Source organism: Microcebus murinus, chromosome 3 (genome assembly GCF_040939455.1).
Source record: "Microcebus murinus isolate Inina chromosome 3, M.murinus_Inina_mat1.0, whole genome shotgun sequence".
NCBI lineage: Eukaryota > Metazoa > Chordata > Mammalia > Primates > Cheirogaleidae > Microcebus > Microcebus murinus.
In genome coordinates this window covers 56,678,558-56,696,923 of record NC_134106.1, presented here as the reverse complement: position 1 = coordinate 56,696,923, position 18,366 = coordinate 56,678,558, and the positions used below count along the sequence as shown (strand labels likewise).

The following is an 18,366-nucleotide window of genomic DNA, read 5'->3' as shown; positions in this document are numbered from 1 at the left end:
TTAAAGATTACAGTATAAGAATTCTAAGTCACCAAAAATGAAGCATTATACTTTAAGCATTATAGGGCTTAAAGTAGTTTAAGAACAGAAATACAGAGATACTTCATAAAACTGGAGAATAAGTCATTTCTTTTAATATAAGAGGTCAAAATCTTGAACTTTCAACTGGCCAACAATTTGCTACTTTCATCTGAGGTCAAAAAAACTAATGTCACGTATATTGCTCTTGTCCCACCTAAGTCAGAGCTTGTGTCCCCATAATAGCTGAAATAAAAAAGAAAAAAACTAATGTCATTTGAGAAAATTATGTTATTTCTGTATTCTTAATGTAAAGACAGCACATTAAGAGTTAAAATAATCAGACAGGACTTCAGTTTGAAAAAAAAATGTCAAATTCTTTGAGTTATTCTACTTTTAAACTCAGACATACAGTAAATTACAGATGTAAGATACAAAATAACATTCCCTGCATGGTGAACATTTCTCTCCTAGAGCCTACTTGAATCTATTTTCAGTATCTATTTGCTACTAATCTCCCCAAGTTTCAAAGGATAAAAGCAGTAAAGGAAATTGCAAAGCTCACATCTAGGGTACTAGAAAAAAATAGCCATTATGTGATGGCTGTCATTTTTAAAAGCCTAGTCTGCCTAAAGACTTGCTTCAATAGCAAGGAGAGAGGCACGCTTTCCCACCTAGCATGTAATTTGCCTGGTTATACTTGCATAGAACTCTATAAAGACATACTCTGTGGAAAAAAGAAAAAAAGACCAAAGTTTTGTGCAACCTGTGGTTTTTACTTTTTATTAACAATATACAAAGTACATGAAAAATATCAATTATTACTCTTTAACTTCTCTGTCTTCTTCCTATGTCCAGAGAATTTAAATAGGAAAGAAAAGGCAAGGCAACAAAATAAATTCCATCTACTACATTGAAGGCTGATGTTTCCATGTTTCATTTGCAAAGTATCAGTAACCAAAGCCATAACTATCAAAAGGAAAGGAAAATAATTCATTTGAGTACCTCCTTACTTCCTAAATTTTTTCCCACAAAGAAAAAGTAAATGTGAGCTATATATTAGTGTAGAAAAGAGTTACTTTTTTCTTTTCATAAACTTTTTTGCTTCTTTCAAAAGCTCTTCCACATCTTCCTTCTCTTGGTCTTCCTTTTCTGGTTCCCAGTCAGAATCTTCATCTGTTGGCTCATATTCTTCCTCATCATCTATGAAGCTGTCACTCAGGTCATGCTCATTGGGGTGCCCAGCATTGTCATTATCTTCATCCAAAACACTTCTCACTGAAAAACAGAAGATTGATACACAGCACACCCATCACCACTCAACCTGGGATTAGAGACGTCTCACTATAAAATGTCTTTCTGCATGAAGAATAAATTTTATTAATACATAGCTTACCGATACAAATTTCTGGAAAGGGCATTAAAATGACATTTATTATTAGGTACCTTGTAAAGTATAGTTTTGTAAGTCTAAGCTATTCTTACAGGTCATGTTTCAGTAAGATGAGGACTGCAATGGTAATACTGTTGGAATTTACAGATCTCTAAATATTATAATCCTAGAATTCATCTGTCTCCAAATTCATTTCTTCCCTCATCCCACTCTGTCTTATATTCTTTCCACAGTGAGCAACAGAGTTGGTTTAAAAGAGGGTAGTGAGAGACTCCAAGACATTGTGGAACATTTAAAAAACAACCAGAAAGATTTTATCTGGAAGTCTTTCGAATAGCAGAGGACAATACCTGATGAACAACAAATGTATAGGTTAAAAATATTGTCTGTATTTTTGTATATGCTCTGGTTAATATATTTCTAAAATGTTCACATGCAAATATAGTTTAAATTAAAATGAAGGAATTTGATGGAGAAAAAATGATAAAAATGACAAACAAAGTAATATGTCTGTCTTTTTAACTCCTATAACCCAATGCATTTATATTTTTCTCAATATCACTACTACTCGTTCCAGACAATATTTGAGATAGCTTATAATAATAATGATTTAATAATAAAATGCTAATAAAAGTAGAAACTAAGAACAGAAAAAGCAGAATATACATATGTCTACTTCAATTTTTAACATAATTATTATAAACTGAGCATCAAATTTCTCCCTGTTTCTTGGTAGTTAAGGCTAAAAAGCCTACATAATAACTTGTACAATTCTCATAAAGTAGGAAGCACACCAGTTCCTTCAGGGAAATCTTACATCACATTTGTCTGTATATATCTTATCTCCTGCAAATCATAAGAACATGTTTTATGTCTAGCTAATCTCAATTCCTCATATTTTTTTAATGATAAAATGCATTTAAGAAACATTTGGAGGGTAGTTTGCAGGGAACAGAGAGAGAAGGAAAGAACATCAATATCTCTATTCTTGACTATTTTCCTCTTGGAAGTACTTCCTCTACATAACTTTTTTTCCAAGACATGAATGCACATTACCACATAGCATGTGCTAATGATATCTCCATAAATGGCTTCCTTTTTGATCCAGAAGTTATCTTAACAAGATTTATAAGAAAAATGGAAATAAAGCTGAAACAACTTTAGCTTGTCCTCTCAGCTCGTTGGCTGTTCCTTCTCAGTCTTTGCTGGATCTTCTGCATCTCTAAATGTTGGAGTGCCCATGTTTTGGGCTAGGACCTCTTCTAACTCACTCCTTAGATGGGTCTATCCAGTCTTATATCCTACATTCCAAATTTACATCATAAGCCCTGACCCATTGCCCTGAATTCCAGATTCGGTAATCTGAGTGCTTATGTATTATCCCAGCTTGCATGACTTACAGGTGTCTGGGGCATAACATTTCCAGAACATAACACTTGAGTTCATTTGGGAATCTGATCATTCTCCTCTCAGTTTTGAATATATGAGTTCTCCAACCATCCAACCTTCTAGTTGTTTTAGCAAGAAATCTTTTTTTTTTTTTTTTTTTTTGAGACAGAGTCTCGCTTTGTTGCCCAGGCTAGAGTGAGTGCCATGGCGTCAGCCTAGCTCACAGCAACCTCAAACTCCTGGCTCAAGCAATCCTCCTGCCTCAGCCTCCCAAGTAGCTGGGACTACAGGCATGCGCCACCATGCCCGGCTAATTTTTTCTATATATATTAGTTGGCCAATTAATTTCTTTCTGTTTATAGTAGAGACGGGGTCTTGCTCTTGCTCAGGCTGGTTTCGAACTCCTGACCTCGAGCAATCCGCCCGCCTCGGCCTCCCAGAGAGCTAGGATTACAGGCGTGAGCCACCGCGCCCGGCCTTAGCAAGAAATCTTGAAGTCATCTTTGAATATACCTCTCTGGAAACCCAACATCCAATAGGTCAAGCGATCCTATTGGCTTTACCTGACAGGTATAATATATTTACCACTTCTCATCATACGCACTCTAACACTCTAATGCTGGGGTGTAAATATTATCATCTTCTTCATAGTTACAATATCTTCCTAACTGGTTTCCTTGCTCCCATTCTATTCTCCACAAAGAAGCCAGAAAACTTTCCAATGGCTTTTTGTCTCATTCTGAATAAAATCTAAAGTCCTTACTTATAGGTTGGCTTCCCAGACCCTACACAAATGGCCCACTGCTAGCTTTTCTGATCTCCTCTCATTGCCACCCTCTGCTTACTATCTTTGTTTCAACTCTACCCATTCTTTGCTGCTCCTAGAACACTCAAAGCATAATCCTTACCAGGGTTTTTGAACTCAGGATTCCCACCTCCTGGCATACTCTTCCTTAGATGGTCACCTGGCTTGCTCCCTCCCCTTCAGGCCTTTGCTCTAATATCAATCATCAGAGAGTGCTTCTTTTGCTGTCCCATCTGAAATGGCACCTCCACTCCTCACACACACCCCTGCTGTTCTGTCCTCTTACACAGCCTTATTTTTCTTCTTAGCAGCTGTCATCACATGACATCATATACTTGTTTATATGTGCACTGTCCACCTTTGTAAAATACTACAAGAGCAGAGCTTTGTTTCTATTGTACCCTAGCTCCTATAACAGTGCTTAACATGTAGAAGGCACTTAATAAATATATTTGTTGAAAGTACCAATGGATGAATAAATGAACCATTTGTAAATCACCTACTGAACATCTTTAGTTTTACAGAAACTCTTCTTAGCTTAACCTACACTTTTGACCACTAGCCTAGGCTGTATTCAATATAATGAATTGCCTAAAAGACTTTTATTTGAATCTGCTAAATGACAGGACTTTAAGCCTCAATGACACCTGGAAATCTTAGCAACTTATTGAATAGGTTCATTTTAATCAGAAGAATCTCATTTGTTTTCTCAAAAAAATGCTTATATCTATCATCATTTGCAATTGAGGTTTGCTTTTATACATTCATGTTCTTTTTTAACAGGAAGTCCAGAATCTAACACAACCATCTGCAACAGAACTCAATGTAGAGCTGGTAGTCAAATTTTATCCACTTTATTTCAAATGAACAGGTACTTTAACTGTGTTTTAAGTGAAAGCAACTGAAAAGCCAAAGTCATGACATGAGTGCAAAGTCAGCTCTAGAATTCAGCTATGTCCTTTGTTAGTGGTGTTATACAGACCCTTCTTAACGGGGTTTAAAATGCTGATGTGATTATCTTTGTGGCACCAATCAATTAATAGATTCTCTTGTAGCAAATTAAATTAATGACTTTAAATATTACACAACACAAATGCTACCTAGATGATAGGTTCCTTTCTTTTTAATTGCTAGCAGACTCTGAAGGTATTTTTAGAGAAATGTCTGTTTCTACCTTTCAGTGTAACTGGGTCAAGGAAGAAATGAGATTTTACTTGCTTGGAAAATGCTCTGAAGAAGTGAACTTATTGATCTCAATTATTACATGAGTTTCTGTATTGTGGGAAAAATCTCAAAAGTAGGGTTCTAGAATAAATATGACTAACACCTAATCTGGGAATAAAATGTCTGTTTTTGCCATAAAAATTAATATGCTTTTATACAAAAAGGTCTATGGAGAAACACAGAAAGCAAGGCGGGGGGGTGGGGGTGGAAAGGCATGCTTGTATTCTGTAACTAGGCAAGGCAATGAACATAGCATGGTATCTAGGTATCTGCATTTAAAGTAATGAAACTACTAAAATTCCTAAAAAACTTGCTACAGCACTGTTTGCTATAGAAAAATTTTAAAGAAAGCTTCTCATACAAGGAAGCTTTTAAGTTACAGAAGTAGACAGGTCAGTTATGAGGAGTCACATTACAGAAGACCCCAAGCCATGATTCCAGTAAGGTACAGAGAATGCCATTGTCAGTGAAAAGCTAACAGGAAATGTAGCAGTAGCTATTTTGAAAATTGGTAACAAAATATAACTTTTTGTATTTTATTTTTTACAGTTGTGGCTTACAAAAGATATCCACAGATTAAACAGCATAATGTAATTTTTTAAAAATTAAAAGCCTATAGCATTTTCTTGTATTATAACTTGTTTATTTGAAATATAATTGTTGAGCATATCTGAGAAATCAGAAGTACACTTGTTTCTTCTTTAAAAGTTGTTAGAATCAAAATGGAGTCACTAATGTCAAAAACAAACAAACAAAAAAACTTGACAAACAGTGCCAGGGAAGGCCATTATGAGAGAGAGGGTTCTCACACTTACATGCCTGATAACAAAAAAGACTCTACAAACCCCACAGACTTGCATAAAGGCCATTGCAGGCGTACACAGAAAATACTCCTACAAAGACATCTTCCTAACAACTGCCTGCCCAACTTTGGACTGTCACGCTTGTTATTGATCTTTGTAGCCAGCCAAGAATAATTATTTCAAAACAATTATGTAATGAATCCTCCTCATTTTTTCCTTTAAAAATCCTTATATTCCTTTACCTCCCCAAATATACACATAATTTACTATGACACACATATTTCCATTATAATGCTCTATTCCCAAAAAATACCTTTTCTTTTAGAGAGCCTCTCTATTTAGGTTAACATTTCCAAATCATGGAAGGCTTGAAAGAAATTAGGTTTATTCTCTATCATCACCTAGAAAGATTAGAGGTTTCTTGCTGCTAGTTACTGCTGTTCTCATTGGGTCATCTTTCCCTCCCACCCAGCAAAAAGACTCTTTAAAAACAGCATGGTGTAAGAGAAAGAGAACTTGACTAGGGGGCAGAGTTCAACTATGTGTCATAAACAAGCCCATGATAATGAACAAATCTCTTAACCTAAGGGAGTTTATTTTTTTAACTATGAATCAAAATAATTAAATGATCTCGAAGAGCCTTTCTAACTCCAAAATTCTAATTTTAAGGCCAAAATAGAAATCTTCCTTTTCTCTACAAATCAATGAAGCAATATGAAATGTGGATAGGGATTGACAACTAAGACAATGCTAAGGAAATAAGCTGTCATTATTTGTAAAAACTGATGCCTAATACTAAACTACCATGATGATGAAAAATAACTTTTTAGAAAACATAATAAACCCTTTTTCAACATGTTTAAAACATTTTATTAACTATATGGTATTAGGATATGATACTTTCTAGCTTTTCCTTTTATGCAGAAGAATTTGTAATAGTAGAATGACAACTCCAAATTTTTTTTTTTTTTTTTTTTTTGAGACAGAGTCTCGCTTTGTTGCCCAGGCTAGAGTGAGTGCCGTGGCGTCAGCCTAGCTCACAGCAACCTCAAACTCCTGGGCTCAAGCAATCCTGCTGCCTCAGCCTCCCAAGTAGCTGGGACTACAGGCATGCGCCACCATGCCTGGCTAATTTTATATATATATTAGTTGGCCAATTAATTTCTTTCTATTTATAGTAGAGACGGGGTCTCGCTCTTGCTCAGGCTGGTTTCGAACTCCTGACCTTGAGCAATCTGCCCGCCTTAGCCTCCCAGAGTGGTAGGATTACAGGCGTGAGCCACCGCGCCCGGCTCCAAATTTTTTATCTAATACTTCTTTTACAATTTAAAATTTCACTGTCAATTCTTATCCCAAGAACGAAGTCTGCAGAGCTACGAAGAGTACACTGTGTCAAATGCATGTTGGAAGAAATGCTGATTTTGCATGGAGCAAAGGTCTTCTCAAATTGCTGACATTTTCCTAATAGTTTTCTGGTATTAAAATTTAAGATGAGAGGTACTTCATTTCATAATAATAGCTTAACACTCTGATCATTCTTCATGTTTTATTTTCCTTTATTTTTCAGTAAATCTTTGAACTAATTAGGATGTTAATTTTCATTAAGTAAAGAAATATTTTGGCCCAATATCTTTAAAGATGGAAATTCACTACACATATAATGAACCAAGCAAATAGCATGAATTCATATTTTAGCTTTTGGAAAGCAGTTTGTATACTTCTGGGCTATTTTATTGTATATGAAGTTCATTTCTTTTTAAAATACCATTATACCAGGTTTTCTCATATTTCATAATCTCTCAGCTTTCTCCACACTAAACAGCAGTTTATAGAATCTCACTTAAATCTCACCAGCCCTCCTTAATAACTTTCTTTCTAGATCTTCTAGTTTAACCTCTGGAAAAAAGTACATATTAATATAAGCACATATGTGTATACAATTGTAGAAACAGAGAAATAGTAAAGTGGCTATCAGAAGAGCATCCTAAATTTTTAGCCATGTACAGTACCAATTACCTAGAATAATGCATATCACAGAATAATGCATATCACAGAATAATGCATATCACAGAATAATGCATATCACAGAATAATGCATATCACAGAATAATGGAGGCCAGAAAGAATGACTCCAATAATCAGATAATAAAACATTGATGATAATTTCTTTTAAATGCTGTCAACAGGTAAGGTACCTAACAAAGTATAAAGCAAAATTTTCCTGGCACTAGTTACTCTTGCATTTAATATCCTGTGCCAAAACTGCAGCACTCTGAAAAAGTATGGAAAGTTAGTGAAATTTTAAACCAATTAGATATACAAGAAGCTTAACAGATAACAGCAGCCAAACTTATATTAAAAAAAAGAGACTGACTATACAAATCATGACATGTATAGAAGATTTCTAAGATGGTAGTGTTTGAGGGGTATTACAAATCACATATTAAATAGAGTTTAATGTAGCTAGTTCAACATTTGTACTATATTAATAATTTTATTATCTCATTATATAGTTATAATAGCCTCACCTCAAATTCAACATGTTTAAATTAAAGCAAAAACAAACAAAAAAACCTACCTATTTCATCCTCCTAAACTCTGTTATGTATAAATGCCATCTCCAGTGTCCCAAAAATCTGTGGTATAATCCTTAGTCATCCCTCTTTCCTTTACCATATCCTGGCCCTCACACCACAGCCAATCAGTTGGTAAATCCACTTGATTCTTCCTTCAAAATCTCTTGTATCTAATCCTACCTTTCCACTCTCATGATGGCCACTCTGGTTCTGACCCCTTATTCCACTACCTAACTAGTCTCCGAAGGTCTTACCTCACTCTAATTCAGACTATTCACCTTCACCAGCTTGATTCTGATAAAATACTTGCTTACCATTATTTGCCAAAATGACTATACATCTTTGGTCTGGTCTTTGAAAGCTTTTATAATCTTGTCTCAATACACCCTTTGAGTATAATCCACAGTAACTACAGACACTTTCTACATAAGTTAAACTGATCCACTTGCTAACTCCAACCACAGCATCTCTACCTTGATGTTCTTGATTGATCTATTATTCACTTTGTCTGGGGTGCCTCATAGCTAAGAAACAAAGATGACTGAAATCCTACCACCTTAAAGACTAATTTAACTTAAAAAATTCTCACATCAAATCTACCCTGAAAATAATCCCCAGCAGAAAGTGCTCCTTCCCTTCCTTCTGAGATTTTAGAACATCTCACCACAAGCAGGTAGAGCCAGAACTAGTTCTCCTATCTCTGGAACTTTGCTCACATGCAAGACATACAATAAGTGAATAAATGAGTGTGTGAGTAACTGAGTCAATACATAAATGAGATTAAGGTTTGGGGTAATTAGGTAAGCTTTAAGGATTTGAGGTATGAGAAAAACAAGTAAGTTAGAATTCTGTGTTAGAGATCTCTAAATTAGGAAATATTAATATAATGATACCTTAACATTTAATATTTAAAACACTCCAGACTCTCAATTTATAGATTTTATAGGGGGAGGATATGTTCTGACTATATTGCCACATAACAATCCTTGAAGGTACATTAAAAATATAAGGTTAAACGTATAGCCTTAAACTTATTGCTTTAAAATATCTATAATGTTTTTAAAGAAAAAATTATTTCCAATAAAATAAAGTTCTTCCTTCAAAAAAGTTAATTGTCTTAAAAATATGTTCTTCATTCTGAAAATACTTCAATAATAGTTTCAAGAAACTTTTCAAAGAAACCAGATATTTTAAACTATGCTATAGGATGCATATTAATAGTTTTAGAGAAATCATTCCTATTTCTATAAAGTTATACAAATGTGTTAAATGCCCTTTCATAGGACAATGCTATAATTTGTCAATAACATAGTTTTAATCATGTATTAATACTTTATTGCTGGAAAGGAAGCTACTTTAACTACCATAAATACTACATCATTAGATAGAGCCCCAGGAAAGAAAGTATAACATACTGTGTTAGCTCAGTGAGTGTTTTTATGTCTGGAGTACTAAAGCACTAAAGTGTGTTTCAGTAGAAATAGCAAATGGAATTCCCTTATAGTGAAATTATTGACATCATCTGATTACAAGTCAGTTGTATGTATGCACACAGAAGTGCAAGTAAGCACAGCCTTGAGAGAGTGTATTTTATTCTCCCACTCTGTGGGCAGAGATATGGTGTGCTGAATTGTTCTCAGTATATGTAAGTGATATGAAAAAGTCAGATTTTGTTAAAGAGGAAAAGTATTTGAGTTCAGAATCAGGGGAAACACAGGGTAAAACCAGTTGATATAAATAAGACAGATAGACATTGGAAGGCCTATTCTCTCGTGTCTGTCCCCCTCTGCTTCCTTCCTCAAAGCTTTAGTTTCTATTGGAGATCCTTGTAGTTCTGAAGAAGGTGACTCTACCCTGGTTTCAGGGGTGGTACAAACTGATCAGTGGCCATGGTGGTTGATACAAGGGTAAGAATGTAATCTAGGCCAGTAAAAAGAGTGAATTTTATGATTTTTCCTAGGAATCATGAAAGTAAAAGTTGTTCATCTCTCTCTCCCCTTAGATGTAAACATGGGTGCTTATCGTCCCAGCTGAATATGGATGCACATAGTCCCTCATCGGGAGAGGAACCAGGCTTAGGTTAATAATGGCCCCCTCTAAAGACAGAATGATGGAAGGAAATTGGGTCCATGGAGACATTATTGACATTATCAATAAGCCAAAATAATAAATCTTGTCTAAATCCAGCCCCAACTCTGGAATTTTTAGTTACAGAAGTCCATTATCAGTTAGGCCAGTTTAAGATATTGTTTTCAGGTACTTGAAAACAAAAGAATCCTAACACATACAAGAACCAAATGTATACTGTGGACAACAATTGGGGAAAACATATATAAAAGGTTCACAGTTGTTTTAATCTAAAAAAAATCATTAAAATCAGTAATCAAACAAATTCACAGAAGCAGAGATGAAAACAGTTTCATAATAACTGGAAATTGTATCCAGGTTTAACAGGAAAATCATTCAAAGGTTTCATTTTAAGTTTCCTGAAGTAAAATTACTTACCTGGAAGTTCACTATGCCTATATTCTATCTTGTGCTGGGGATTCTTCCTGGAAAAAAAAAAGAAAATAAAAATAAGATCTAGTTTTCCAATTATTAAAAATTGATAAGACTATTTAAATTAAACTAGAACACTAACTTACAAATAAAAATTAGGACCTAATAAGCTTCTTATGGAAAAGGATGTGCTTTCTAATTACAATATTTACTGAGGCAGGTACATTTCTAGAAGCAAAGACAGGAAAGGGGAACAAGACAAAGTTCTTACCTCAAGAACTTACACTCTAGAAAGGATAAGACAAACCACAATATTGTATTTCTAAAATATACATCAAATACATAAAAATATTATGTAAAACTGTATATAAAATATATGACATAATATGTATATGTCTCTGTGTGTATATGTTTAGTGTTCAAAAAGATACTTCTAAGACTCTTCTTGAAGTGAAAGAAAAAAGCATTTAAATAATTTCTCTCCAAAGAACACTAATCATTTGTTACGAAAAAACAGGGAAGTCAATTTCATTGAGAAATTCATATAACATATTCGGAAGTCAAACAGAAACTACTATTTGGGTCAGGGGTGGTGGTGAGCACCTGCAATCCCAGCAATTTGCGAGGCTGAGGCAGGAGGATTACTTGAGCCCAGGAGTTCAAGGCTTCAGCGAGCTATGATCTGGCCACTGCCCTCCAGCCTGGGTAACACAGTGCGACCATGTCTCAAATCAAAACAAATAAACAAACAAAAACAAAAAAACCCTACTATTTGAAGACCTATTTTTGATTATATGTACTTATGATCCCTTCTATTATTTTATTAAACAAATATTTGGAATATATATATATATATACACACACACACACATACACACACATCAGACTATTCCAGCAACAAAAATTCAAAGCAAATTGGTTCATCATGATCCAATTGATTGGCACCCCTCTTAGGGGACTGACAAAGCGGGGCTGGGGTACACTGACAACAGACAGGTGCTGAGGTATACAACTTTTTAATATCCTGTGTCAGAAGTAATTATTTTTACATGATAAAGGTTCATCTCTTTATTCATTCAGCAAGTATTGGCTAAATGTTATACTACATTTTATCTCTAAGCAGGCACTGAGAATAAAATATTTAACAAGATACACATTCTTGTCCCTAAGGAGACACAGTCTGGGGGTGGTGGCAAGACAGACATTAGATAAGCATTTTCTTCACTGAGAAATAAGAACCTCTGTGAAGATGGGAAATACTCCTTATAATATCTTTTAGAACACAGGAACTAAGTCAAGCTTTGGGCTGCCTTTTTCTCAGGCTAAGTAACCTTTGTTCTTCATTTTTTTGGGTTTGTTTTTTCTTTTTAATTGGACAAATAAGACAATTTTTAATAAATTATATAACTTAGGTTATTTATGAATTTAAATTTTTCCATAAGTCCTCCCACTCAATTTTACATCTCCACATCTATTCCAACAGGGAAAAATGCCCAAAGTGTCTGGAAGTAAATCTCTAGCCTAGAACCTAGTCCATGAATCATAGGATGTAAATATGTACTAGGGATGATCTCAGAGTGGCTATTCTACCACCTCCAGGTGGCAGATGAGCAATGTGAGCCTAAGGAGGTGCAGTTCTTGCCCAAAGTCTGGGCTTTCCAAGTTGGGTAATATTGACCATATTACTGACCATATTAAGACAGAGGTCCAGGTAAACGTATGGACTAAATTTTTAAAACATTTCTAAAATAATCAAGGTTATTAAATGTTTCACTTATAAATTCTTTTATGGGATTAGTATAAAAACTCTATCTGACTGCCCTTTTTATCATTTTTAAAAAGTGTACACTTTGTGTTTAAAGTATTTCATAATAAAAATTTAATTTAAAAAATACTGTATTTTTCTCATCTCTGTGCCTTTGACATTATTGTAATATTGGTGAACAAAGTAAAATAAATAATTTCTAATCATACAGAACCATCTGCTTTATAAATATTTCTGTGTTTTATTTCTAGCATTGCCTAATACATTGCATTTGTTTCAAATATTTTTTTTATCTTCATCATAATTTGTTGAACAATGAGAAGGAATTATAAATACATAAAATTAGTTGATAAAACCAAGAAGAATAGAGTATTATGTCAGCTGATTTTTTTCCTACTCTCTTCCAGCTTGAGAGGCTACTTTGCTTCACCAGCCATAACTCACCGAAAGGCAAGAGCAGACAGTACTAACCAGGGCAGCCCAGGAGAAATTTTTTCATTATACTTCTTTTCTTTTGAGACAACAAATTGTTTCTTCTGGGGAAGTTCACTGAAGAAACAATGTTTCTGGAATTCCAACTATAGCAAATATAATGAACTTCATCTATGTTGAAGAGATTTTATCAAGGTTGATGATTAAATGTGACTTTGGGACTAGGGAAACAGAGGAATTCTGATTAATCTTTGGAGAATTTTTTCTGGGTGAGCATGGTGGGGGAGGACCCTGTATAGACAAAATGAATTCATTTTAGAGTCAGTGCGCCTGAGTTTCAATTCCAGTTTGGCTCCTTCCTGGTTGAAAGACCTTGGGCAAAACTTGTCCATCTCATTATCCATTACCTGTAAAATTGGGATGGTATAATGTCCACTTCCCAGGGCTGAGATAAGATCACATGGAATAATGCAACATGAGAGCATTTGATAATCTTTAAAGTAGCAAACAAACATAAACTATGGTGATTGATTTTGTTACTACACAATGGGGCATACATCTGTGATCAATTTTATGCCCTTATAATCAAGTCCCCATGTTCCCAAGCCCCTATATTTTTATTTAGTTCATAGGAGCTTGTTGTTTTAAATAAGAAAATAAAATTTCCATCTATCGCCTTGTTCTGTGACTTATATGACACACCCGGGAAAGCTTAACATTAACGAAATGGCCTGTGTCATAAAGCACCCAGTAATGCCCTTTATTATTCTTCTCAGGTCTATCTTTATTCATTTTTCTCCCCCTTGACATTATTTTCTGTCTCCAATGGAATAATCTGGACATCGATCTTGTTTAAGCCTAGTTTCCTTCTCATACAAAGTAGGAGTCCAACTTGGAAGTCCAGTAACTTATTTCCAAAGTACTTCCTGGCCTGGTGAGGTAGCAATTGTAATGTAATGGCTCTCTCCCAGGAATTATATTTCACACAACCATCTGAGAAGGAAGCTCTCACCTCCTGTCACCAACACTATTTGTTTCCTTTTCATTTCTGTTAAATAGTATGTAGAAGATAGAAGGTCTCATAGGTCTTTAGAAATATTTTATTTTTCCATCATGTTCTGCTGCCCATGTTCTCTGTGTTCTCCAACTTCATCTCCTATCCTTGACTTCCTCTTGCTATGCTCTAGCAACACCAGACTACTTGAAGGTAGACACACAGAGAATCCTTGCTCATCTTGATGCCTTTGCAATAGCCGCCCCCACTTTCTCCACCTGGTTAACATTTGTGGCCACCATGTCTACTCCAGAAAGACTTGCACAGCTGGAAAAAGATTTCTTTTCTTTTTCATCCCTTTACATTTTAATTGTCATTATGTGTTTGCCTCTCCTACCATTTATAAGTTCATCAAGGAACTTACACTCTTCCAGCACCTGGCACAATCTCAGCACACAGGAGGTTCTCAGATGTTTGTTGAAAGAGAATTAAATTAAAATGAACTTAGATGCTAAGCTTTGTGGAGATAAAGGTTGTGTCCTTTTCTGTTTATTACTGAAAGCCAATTCCTATAACAGTCTCAAGAACATGGTAGTCAATAAATATTTGTAGAAAGAATAAAGGAAGGTACAAAGAAAAAAGAAAAATACAGTGTTATTGCTGAGAGCTGTAGTAATCATGGAATCTTTTTTCCAAGATAGAGTTTAGCTAACGTTACTTTCAATATTTTCAACTGAAAACTCTAGAATTTTGTAACACTATCCAAAAGGACTTTCCATGATGAGGGCAATTTTCTGTATCTGTATTGTCCAGCACAGTAGCCACTAACTAACTTCATGTGGCTGCTGAGCACTTGAAATGTGGGTAACAAAGCTAAGGAACTGAATTTTAAATTTTATTCCATTTTAGTTCATTTACATCAATATGTCAACAGCTACATGTGGCTAGCGGCTACCGTACGGGATGACAGAGTTTTCAAAAACCAAGAAAAGGAAGATCCTCCCTCCCCAGCCAAGATTAATTTAAAATGAATCCCACCCAAACAAACAAAATACCCTCTCTTTTATGGACTGATCCTAAAAAAAGTAAAATAATTCTCTAGGTAGAAACACTATTATTGAAAGTGTAAGGGTAGTGAGTAAAATCAGAAAAACCCAGTTAGAATCCTGGCTCATCTACCTCCCCATCTGCTGTCTAAGCTTCCGTTTCTCCAGCTGCAAGAGGTGGGTAACAACAGCCCCTACACTCATATGAAGCTGTCGTGAGGATTCATGAGATAACGCACAAGTCCTCAGTCTAAGGCTTAGGAGGTGTTAAGCGAATAACGTTAGCCATGGATCCATTCATTATTAGCTCAAGAAATAGAGTCCTTATGACGTGCCAGGCCTTGTGTCAGGCGTCAGTGACATCCCTTATTGCTAATACCGCTTCTTTTTTGCAACTTTTCCTATAATGTGAGCATTCAACACAGTGCTAGAGTGCAACTGCACGGTTAATTAGGGTCATAACTCAACAGCCTTGAAAAATGGAATAAAGATTATATGAGAGATTGTGTATGTAGGGTAATTAACCCAAATTTGACCTTTTGATGGAAAAGAAATTCAAACTTGAAAAAAATAAACTGGACAACTCAGATGTGATGAAAAGAGCTGCAAATGATCACAGCTGTGGTGTGGATTTGCGGGAAGCTCTTTCCTACTGCACATGCTGGTGCATGACACTGACTTGTTAAATTCAGGCTTATTAAAGTATAACTAATGCTGGACATCAGGGAAGGGGGAAGAGAAAAATGCAGGACATTAATACCAAATATATTCTTCAGCTTTGATCTAGAAAAAGATTATTAGTCATTTAAGATTTTTTTAGTAACTTTTTATTTGAAAAAATGTCAAACTTACTGAAGAGCAGGCTGCAGTTGCATGTACCTGCATCAAGGTTTTACAAGTGTTAACATTTAACACTGGTGTCTTATTATTATCTGTCCATCTATGTCATTTGAGATTTAAAGGCTTTTTCTCCTTCCTTTTAATATATGTTTGCTTCAGGTACCAAGCAGTTCTATCTTTTCCCACTTTGCCCATAACAGGTAAGTAGGATTATTGAAAAGTTGAATATGGTCTTGGCTGCTTGCTACTGGGGCCTTCTTCAAAAGCTGCTTTAGAAACTCATAAATAACTAAATGTCAGGTTTAAAAACAACAGGTACAGAAATGGAACCAAGGGAGTTAACAGAGACTCGAGTACAGTTTATATACCAAATGCCAGTTAAAAGACTGCTGACATCAGTTGTCAGGCTAGAACGATTAAAAGGGAGAATAACTTTTTAAAAAGAGAAAGTGAAGAAACAGTATCAGAAAGTGGAGGGTGAAGTACTGGTTCAACTTTAAAGTTTCAGAAGGTGGCTCCTCATTCTCTATTATCTTGGAACACATCCACAGTTGCACTCACATACACCATCTAACCTTGCATACCACCATATACTCTAACCTTGCATACCACCTGGGAAAGGAAACCCATTTCAGAATAAATGAATAAGAAAAAAGTTTTAAATTTGCATATCTCAAAAAGGAAGAACAAAATATATATTATGAAATTTTATATTTAAAAATGGGAACAATATTTCAGCCCCATGGGCAGATTGTGATCTGCCTTCAAAAGGGAAAGTTGTTTCTTTGAGACTCTGCTGATAGTTTCCATTCTTTCCTAGGAGAACTTGCTATTTTCACAAAAAGACTGCAATGCAGACCAAAAGAAACTAGGTGAGCTGGTGTTTTTTCACATTTAACTTAGATACAAAACCTCCAATTTAAAACAAATGAATTAATATCAATAAAATTTTGCTAACTATTTCATTGAAAATGTAGGAAAAAGTATTCTCTGTGCCGAGCTCAATAGTTTCCTATTTTGGGTGTTTTCAAATATACCTTATTCTTTTTGATGATAAATACAATGCACAGAATAGATGGACTTTAATAAGAAAATGAACCCAAACAGAAAACGTAGTATATTACATGCAAAAGCACATACTCAAAAAAATTTAGATATGTTTGGTTTATATAACAACTCAAATGCTAAATTAAATATTCTGAATGTTAAATTCTTACATTATCCTCTCTTTCAAGGTCCTTCACGATCTCAGTTTTAACCTTTATTTGCAGCATTATCTTTTGTTTCTATTCTAAGGGAGTAGTTTTTGGTTCTGTCCCACTGATAGGAACTTGCTCAAAGCTTTTCTGCCAAGTATATTCTTCTAACTCTGCACTGCCTAAGTTCAATCATACCACCTTCATGAAAGCAGCTCTAATAATCACTGGGAAATAGCTCCAGAATATATTGGCTATATTCAACATTTGGTATTTACCACATAATTTCTTGTACTGTCTTCTAAATTTTCGATACACACAAACACTCACACTTGCACATGTATGTGTATGATCTCTGTTTTCTTTCAAGTGAACTGCTGGAGGTCATGAGATTTTTCACATGAATTTTCAAAGTGATGTAATATTTTATATTTTTCTATTTTTAAACAAATTTACTTTTCAATTAAATAAAAATTATATATATTTATGGTATACAGCATGATATAACATATGCACTACCTTCCACACCATTTTTGGGAGAGAGAACACTTAAAATCTACTCTCTTAACTTTTCAAGTACACAATACATTGTTATTAATACATTGTTATGTATGTATATGTGATACATTATTATTAATACATACATTGTTATATATGTATATATGATACATTGTTAACAATATCTGCATTGTTATGTATGCATATATGAGATACGTTGTTATTAACTATAGTAACCATGTTACACAATAGATCTCTTGAACTTATTCCTTCTAAATGAAATTTTGTATCTCTTGACCAATGTCTCCCCAACCAACCCTCACCACAGCTTTTGGTAACCACCAGAGACTTCTGAGTTAGACTTACCACCATGAGTGTGCAAGCATTCACTTTTCTCTATATCCTTGCCAACATTTATTTTTTTATCTTTTTTATAATAGCCATTCTAATAGGTATATGGTTTTAATTTGCATTTCCTTGATGATTAGTGATGTTGAACATTTTTTATATACCTGTTGGCTATATGTATGTGGTTTTTGAGAATCTTTTGGTCCTTTGCCCTTTTAAAAATCAGGTTATTTGTTTTCTTGATATTAAGTTGAGTTTCTTATATATTTTAGATATTAATCCTTTATCAGATATATGGTTAGCAAATGTTTCCTCCCATTCTGTAAGTTGTTTCCTCATTCTGTTAATTGTTTCCTTGGCTGTGCAGAAGCATTTTAGTTCTATGTAATCCCATTCATCTATTTTCACTTTTGTTACCCGTAGTTTTGGGATCATATCCAAGAAAAAAAAATCATTGACAAGATGAATGTCATGTAGCTTCTCCCTTTTGTTTTCCTCTAGTACTTTTATAGTTACAGGTTTTACATTTAAATCTTTTAT

At 34.6% G+C, this 18,366-nt stretch overlaps 1 protein-coding gene across 1 annotated transcript in view; it reads right to left on the bottom strand.

Annotated features, from left to right (window-relative positions):
- Positions 1-785: 785 nt before the first annotated feature.
- The window catches only part of APLF (aprataxin and PNKP like factor), an 89,405-nt gene continuing 71,824 nt past the window's right edge, over positions 786-18,366 (bottom strand). Inside the window, exons 9-10 of the mRNA XM_012750158.3 lie at positions 10,714-10,760; positions 786-1,296 (exon numbers count right to left, since the gene is read on the bottom strand). Coding sequence (XP_012605612.3) covers positions 1,094-1,296; positions 10,714-10,760 — 250 coding nt within the window. The 3' untranslated portion in view covers positions 786-1,093. The remainder of the gene's footprint in view (positions 1,297-10,713; positions 10,761-18,366) is intronic.